This window comes from Zingiber officinale, chromosome 6B, assembly GCF_018446385.1.
Source record: "Zingiber officinale cultivar Zhangliang chromosome 6B, Zo_v1.1, whole genome shotgun sequence".
In the NCBI taxonomy this organism is placed as follows: domain Eukaryota; kingdom Viridiplantae; phylum Streptophyta; class Magnoliopsida; order Zingiberales; family Zingiberaceae; genus Zingiber; species Zingiber officinale.
This window is the reverse complement of record NC_055996.1, coordinates 35,313,372-35,321,670: the sequence shown is the minus strand read 5'-3', so window position 1 is coordinate 35,321,670 and position 8,299 is coordinate 35,313,372. Positions and strand designations below refer to the sequence as shown.

Below are 8,299 nucleotides of genomic sequence, written 5' to 3'. Positions count from 1 at the left end.
TGAATTTTAACACCTATAATGTAATCTGCTTCACTCATGTCCTTCAGTTCAAAATTCGAAGACAACCACTTCTTAATGGTTTCAATATACTCCTTGTCATTTCCTACTAACAATATGTCATCGACATAAAGAGAGAATTATAAACTTTTTATTGGATCTTTTCACATAAACACAATGGTCTTCATCAATCATAAGGAAGTCATATGAGATCATTGTTTTGTGAAATCTCAAATATCATTGTCTAGAAGAATACTTAAGGCCATAAATTGATCTATTCAATTTACAAACTTTATTTTCTTTACCTTTAATTACAAAACCTACTTGCTATTCCATGTAGATTTCTTCCTCAAATTCACCATTGAGAAAAAACAGTTTTAACATCCATTTGATATAATTCTAAATATAAATTAGCAATTATGGCCAACAACAGACGAATAGAAATAAATCTTACTACTAGCTGAAAAATTTCTTCATAATTAATACCCTCTTATTGAGTATAACCCTTTGCCACTAGTTAAGCCTTATACACCTCTCTATTGTTCCGTCAGCCTTTCACTTAATATTGAGAACCCATTTGTTTCCAATAGCTTTATGACCATGTGGAATTTCAACTAGTTCCCAAACATTGTTTGATTTCATTAATTCCATTTCTTCTTCCATTGTATTTATCCATTTGTCCCTCGAAGGACAAGATAGAGCCTCGTCTATGTTTTTAGGCTCTACTTCATCAATTGAAGATATGATATAAGTATGCCCTTCAATCTCATAATGATGTTTAAGCATACCTTTCCTATTACTCTCCTGAAGTTGAGGATCAGATGAATCAATATGATTAGGATTGCTCTTACTCAGATCATAAGAATCATCGTGATCAGGATTGTTCCTATTAAGATTGCTCCCATTTGGACCAGATGAATCATTATGATCAAGATCTCTCGCACTGGAATCAAACAACAACTCATCTACTTGAGCTTTTGATGACTCATTTGGCAACAACCCGTTATCTGAATTGGATAACTCAAATAAAGGTTTATTCCTCTTTATTTCACCTCTCTTAGGAAAATTAGTCTCTAGAAATTTTACATTTCATAATTCAATCTCAGTAATGCTTCCATCATCTTGTTCACCAATGAACATGTAACCCTTAAAATGCTCAGAGTATCTGATAAAAATACATTTCTTTCCTCAAGGACCCAACTTTCCATATTTACTTGTAGAATCATAAATATAAGGAGCTGATCCCCAAGGCCCAAGGTTACTTTGGTCCAATTTTCTACCAGTTCAATGTTCATATGGTGTTGAAGGAACTAACTTTGAAGGCACCTTGTTCAGAATATAGGTCGCAACTAATAAAGCATCTCCCCAAAAGGAAATAGACAAATTGTCATCATGGACCTTATCATAGCTAACAATGTTCTATTCCTTCTCTCAACAACACTGTTTTACTGAGGAGTGTAAGGAATAGTCAATTGTCTAATTATGTCATTTTTATTACACAGATCCTTAAATTGATTTGATAGATATTCATGTCCACTATCAGTTCTTAAATCCTTTATTATCTTATCCATTTGATTTTTCCACTTCATTTATATAGCGTCTAAAACATTCTAATGCTTCAGATTTATATGAAATCAAATAGATATGACCATAACCAGTGAAATCATCTATAAATGTAATGAAGTAATAGGCTCCATGTCTATCCCTCACACTCATTAGACCATATATATATGAATGAATCAATTGCAATGTAAATTCGGCCCTAATTGCTTTTCTAAACGATTTTCATGTCATTTTACCAGCAAGAAAATGCTCGTAATAAGACAAATCAATTTTAGAAAGAGAACCTAATAGTCCTACTTTTATTATCCGATTCATCTTGTCTTGCCCAATGTGACATAATCTAGCATGCCAAGTATAAGCATTCACATTTGCATGACTAGATGAACAAACATTGAATGAAACATAATACTCAACATAATTGTTAAACATTTGTCTGACACAATTTAATACAATAAAACCACTCCTGAGATATCCGCAATCATAATACATAGTGTCATAGTAGATATGAACCAAATTACTACAAAAGTTCAAACTAAATCCTAATCCCAAAAGAGCAACAACAGAAACTAGATTTCGTCGAATTTATGGTGCATAAGGGACATCATGTAAGATAAGAATTCGACCTTCATGCAACTCAAGTTTGTAAGTATCTGTTGATACAATCGACCTAGGATTAATTGGACGATCATTGTTTTTGATGTGTGTGTCAAAGAGTTTAAGTTAGGTTTTATATTGGTTCTAATATGTACTTAAGTGGTGCAGGAATTGGCAAAATTACACAAGCTTGGAAAGTCTTATCCTATGGCTCAGGTCCTTGAAGATTGGTGAAGGATGATGCATCCGAGGGACCACGGACAAGGAGCAACGGAGTGAAGGGAAGTAAAACCTTAAGGCAACGTGAAGGATGGCACGAAGAAGAGCTATAGGCTTGAGTGCATCTGAGGGACAAGGGCTGAGGAGGAAGGCTTCAAGGAAAACTCTGGAGAGGATGGGTAGGAGTGTGAAACATTTTGTTCACTCACAGATACCAGTCGACTGTATGTTTTACTAGTCGACTGGTATAATACCGTTAAGATGATGACGCACAGAATCCTCGCGGATTTGAAAGAGAACAGTAGTCGTTGCGTGCTACCAGTCGACTGCATGTTTCATCAGTCGACTGGTATCATGTTTTTCAACATTCTGTATTTAAGGTTAGAAGCTTGAGAGACAAAAGACAACTCATGCAAAAATACTGTTAAGCTCTCCAAGCAACCCGAAGTCTGAAAAACTCTCATTCTCTTCTTCCTAAGCTCATTCTAAATCTTGTGAGAGGAAGAGATCATCTTGTAAAGGTTTATCCACCTTCGTTCTTAGATCGAAAAGGAGAAGTTCTTAGTGAAGCTTGATTGGGTGTGTGCGTACCTTGGATTAGTCACCTCAAGGAGGTGGAGACCAAGTAAATCGAGGAGTTAGCCTTGTCTTCTTATTGTTTTTCAATTTCATTTCTTTTTGTGCTTCCGCTAATGAATTGTAGGTCACAAATTGGAAGAAAGGCTATTCACCCCCACCTCTAGCCTAACGCAAAGATCCTATCAATTGGTATCAGAGCAAGAATCGCATCGGAAGAACTCACCATCAACCGAAGCATCAAAATGACATTTCAAGAGGGATATAGCATCGCAAGACCACCTTTCTTTGATGGCAACGACTTTGCATATTGGAAAGGTATGATGGACTATTATTTAATGAATGACATTGGAAATTAATTTAGTGTTGTAGATGGATTTGAGATGTCGAAAGATGGGTCGGGAGCTCCTCTTTCAACCAAGGATTGGACAAAAGAGATGGCAAAGAAGACCCAAGCAAATGCAAAGGCCACAACAACCCTACAATGTGGACTCTCAAAGGAGCAACTAAGCAAAGTAGGACCATTCAACTCCGCCAAAGAGCTTTGGGAAAAACTCATTGAGTTAAATGAAGGATCAAGCGAATCAAGGAGAGCCAAGAGAGATCTCTTGTTGGGGCAACTTCAAACTTTCACTATGAAGACCAATGAGACCGTGAGTCAAATGCACGGTAGGTTCAAGGAGATAGTAAATGGGCTTCATGTAATAGGTGAGAAAATTGATAATCGAGACCTACTAAGGTATGTTCTTCAATCCTTTCCTAGAACCACCTTATGGGCATCAATGGTTGATGCATATAAGGTTTCTAGAGATCTTTCTTTAGTTAAGCTTGATGAATTATTTTATGAATTTGAACTTCATGAACAAGCTAATATGGCTTCAAAAGAGAAAGGTATAGCTCTTATTGTAGAAAAGAAGGAGAAGAAAAAGAAGAAAGAAAAGAAGGGGGAATCCTCTTCATCCAAATCCGAGCCAGAATCATCGGATAGTGATGATGAAATGTTGGCAAGTGAAGTGGCTCATTATGTCAAGAAGATGATGGGAAGATCAAGGAAATTCATAAGTAAGGATGTGAAGAGAATGTTCCAACCCTCAAAAGGTAAAAGTAGTCAAAGTTCAAGTTTTAACACTAATGTTATTATTATGGATGTAATAAGAAAGGACGCATCAAGCCAAATTGCCCGGAATTAAAGAAAAAATAAGAAAAGGAGAAGAAGGAAGTCATGGTGGCCCAAGCTACATGGGATACACCAAGCATAGACTCATCGGATGAAGATGAACTATACCATGTCACCCGACATATGACATTTATGGCTTTTGAAGATGACAAAGATGAATCAAGTCAAGAGGAAGTGTCAAGTGAAGAAGATTCATCAAATGAAGAGGAATCGAGTGATGAATCATCATCAAGTGATGATGAGGTAAAAGAATCTCCCAAAGTAGAATTTCTATATAAAACTATTGCTCATCTTAAAAATGCCTTTGTTAAATCACAATCTGAGGTGAAGGCCTTGAAGGGAAAGCTTAAGTCTATTAGAAATGATGCATGTTCTTCTAGTTAGTCAAGTATGATCAAGGAAGAAAATGAAAAATTGAAGAATGATGTGATTGAGCTAAGAGCATGTCTATAGAAGTTCATAAATGGATCCAAATATTTAGATATGATCATTAGAGACCAAAGAGTCGTTTATAACAAAGCCAGAATAAGATATAGACCTAAGGAAAAGGAAGTTGCATATATGTCTCTAATCAATGGTACTAGAAATGATGCACTTAGAAACCAAGTTAAGAAGAATCTTAAAGGAAAGGTAAAACAAGCTTGGGTGCCTAAGAAATATTTGAATGACATTTCCGAATCAAGTGCATGGGTACCAAAGAGTTGTGTGTTTTATGTTGCTTAGGTAGAAGAGAAGAAGGATACAAGTATGTGGATTGTGGATAGCGGTTGCTCAAGATATATGACCGGTGATGTGAGCAAGTTCTCCACAATAAACTATATAAAGAAAAGAACCGTATCATTTGGGAATAGTGGAAAGCTCAAGATTATAGGTAAAGGTACAATTGAGGTATCATCTACAATTATCATTCATAAAGTTCTATTGGTTAAAAATATGGAGTTTAATTTGCTTAGTGTGAGTCAATTATGTGATGCCCGATACAATGTAGAGTTTCACCCCGATAAGTGCTTAATTAAGCACAAAAGTCTTGAAAATGTTGTGTTAAAGGGATTTAGGAAAACAAATCTATATTATGTTGATCTTTCATATGTTTCTAACCCCTCGGTTAAGTGCTTAATATCAAAAGAAAAGGAAGGATGGCTATGGCATAGAAGACTTAGACATATCAACATGAAGAACATAGCCAAGGTAACCAAGATGGAGCTTGTAAAAGGACTACCAAAGATCAAGTTCATCAAGGACAAATTGTGTGATGCATGCCAAGAGGGTAAGCAATCAAGGTCATCACATAAAGGTAAAACTTTAACTAGTACTTCATTACCACTAGAATTATTGTACTTGGATCTTTTTTATTGTCATAGAACACCTTCTTTGATAGGTAACAAATATTATTTGGTGATAGTTAATGATTACTCTAGATATGCGTGGGTCTATTTCTTGAAACATAAGGGGGAAACTTTAGAAACAATCATAGGATTTACCAAGAGGGTAGAAAACGAAAAGAACCTAAAAATTGATAGAATTCGGAGTGACCATGGTGGAGAGTTTGAGAATTTGAACTTTTCTAGGTTTTGTTTAGAAAATGATTATAAGTATGAATTTTCTTGTCCAAGAACACCTCAACAAAATGGTGTAGTGGAAAGGAAAAATAGGGCTTTGCAAGAAGCAGCTAGGACCATGCTTAATGTATACTCCTTACCTACCTACTTGTGGGCCGAAGCGGTTAATACCGCATGTTATATCCAAAATCGTGTCTTGATTCATAAATTTTTAGAAAAACCACCCTTTGAACTATGGAATGGAACAATTCCCTCAATTCATTATTTCAAAGTGTTTGGGTGTAAGGTCTACATTCTTAATACCAACAATGACTTAGGAAACTTTGAGGCCAAGTCCGATGAGGGAATTCTAGTTGGCTATTTATCTACTAGTAGAGGATATAGAGTTTACAACAAAAGGACTCTAACGGTTGAGGGATCATCCAATATTAAATTTGATGAGTCTACTAGCACTTATCCTAGGAAATCATCTATTGATAAGGATATAATTGAACAAAAATAAAACCTTACTCAAGGGATACAAGATCTACATTTAGGGGGTATTGATCAAGGGGGAGGAAATGCTTTGGATGACGAGAGAAGCAATGAAAATAATAAACATCATGTAGAAGATGATCTCGTACCCTCTAGGACCTTAAGGCATCATCAAGATCATCCTATTAATCAAGTCGTTGGAGATGTTGCGCAAGGGGTAAGAACTAGATCCTACTTTAGAGATCACACTAGTCAAATTGCTCTAATATCACAACTTGAATAAAAAACAATTGATGACGCTTTACTTGATACATATTGGATTCTAGCAATGCAAGAAGAGTTGAACCAATTTGAAAGAAATGATATATGGAAGTTGGTTCCAAGACCTAATGATAGTACAATCGTTACAACAAAATGAGTTTATAGAAATAAATTGGACGATCAAGGGAGAGTCACTAGAAATAAGACTAGGTTGGTAGCTAGGGGTTTCAATCAAGTAGAAGGACTTAATTATGATGAAACCTATGCTCCGGTAACTCGGCTAGAGTCCATCCGGATCTTATTAGGATATGCCACTTACATGGGTTTTAAACTTCATCAAATGGATGTAAAATCAGCTTTCCTAAATGGGTTTATTAAGGAAGAAATTTATGTAGAGCAACCACCTGGATTTGAAAATACCAATTATCCAAATCATGTTTATAAACTCAAGAAATCATTATATGGATTAAAACAAGCTCCCTGGGCTTGGTATGAGAGACTTTCATCCTTTTTACTCTCTAAGAACTTTAGAAGAGGAACAATTGACCCAATATTGTTTCTAAAGTCTAAGGATGGAGATATTTTTATTGCTCAAGTCTATGTTGATGACATCATTTTTGGCTCAACAAATAATGAACTTCTTCATGACTTTATCAAACACATGGAAAGTGAGTTTGAAATGAGTCTAGTTGGAGAATTGAGTTTCTTTTTGGGATTACAACTCAAACAAACTAGTGAAGGAACTCATGGCTACCAAACCAAATTCGCTAGAGAACTTATCAAGAGGTTTGGGTTGGAAAATGCTAAAGGAGCATCTACCCCTATGGGGACTAATATCAAGATAGATAGTGATCAAGAAGGAAAAGTAGTAGACCCAAGGCAATATAGGAGTATGATTAGTAGTTTGCTATACCTAACCGCTAGTAGACTGAACATATTATTTGTGGTAGGAATGTGTGCAAGATATCAATCATGTGCCAAAGAGTCACACTTAGTAGCGGTAAAGAGAATTTTGAGATACATCAAGAGCACTCTTAATGTGGGTCTTTGGTACCCTAGAACTCAAAATTTTAACTTAATTGGATATACCGATTTCGATTATGCAGGTTGCAAATTAGATAGGAAGAGTACTAGCGGTGCTTGTCAATTTCTTGGACTTTCTCTTGTGAGTTGGAGTAGTAGAAAATAACTTTGTGTGGCCTTGTCCACAACCGAGGCCGAGTATGTGGCCATGGGTGGTTGTGTAGCTCAATTGCTTTGGATGATGCATACCTTAGAAGATTATGAGCTACACTATTCGAATGTCAAGGTATTGTGTGACAATGTGAGCACTATCGATTTAACCAAAAATCCGGTGCATCACTCTAGGACAAAGCACATTGAGGTAAAACATCACTTCATTAGAGATCATGTGACAAGAGGAGATATTGAACTAAGTTATGTTGAATCTAAATCTAACCTCGCCGATATTTTTACCAAGCCTTTACCCGAAGCGGAATTCACCTCCATTAGGAGAGACCTTGGTATGTGTCTTGTAGAATAGTGAATTTAGCGTTGCATGATCTCATGACCTAAAAGGTAAGTCATATTTCAGATCGGACCTAGGATGCCTTGTTTGTATGTAGTCTTCATGTGAAATATTAGGAAGATGTATTTGGCTCATAATGTTAGTTATGATGCATTAACTTGAGCTAAAATGACATCTAGAAATATCAATTCTTCATTGAATCAATCATTGGGAAGGCTTATGTACAATCAATGTGCTCATTGCTCCTAGAACATGATTGAATATTTCAAATAATATAATCTTGTATGCAATTATGCGTTATGGTTCTAAAGGTGTTAAATTATGACCTCACTACATAATTATCATATAAAT

The 8,299-nt window shown here is 35.8% G+C and overlaps 1 protein-coding gene across 1 annotated transcript; it reads right to left on the bottom strand.

Annotated features, from left to right (window-relative positions):
• Window positions 1-552: 552 nt before the first annotated feature.
• Window positions 553-1,989, bottom strand: LOC121990908. Its single transcript, XM_042544955.1, has 2 exons — window positions 1,797-1,989; window positions 553-1,004 (listed from the first exon to the last, which is right to left on the bottom strand). Exons 1-2 carry the CDS (start codon window positions 1,987-1,989, stop codon window positions 553-555), a joined length of 645 nt encoding a protein of 214 aa, XP_042400889.1.
• Between the last annotated feature and the right edge of the window lie 6,310 nt (window positions 1,990-8,299).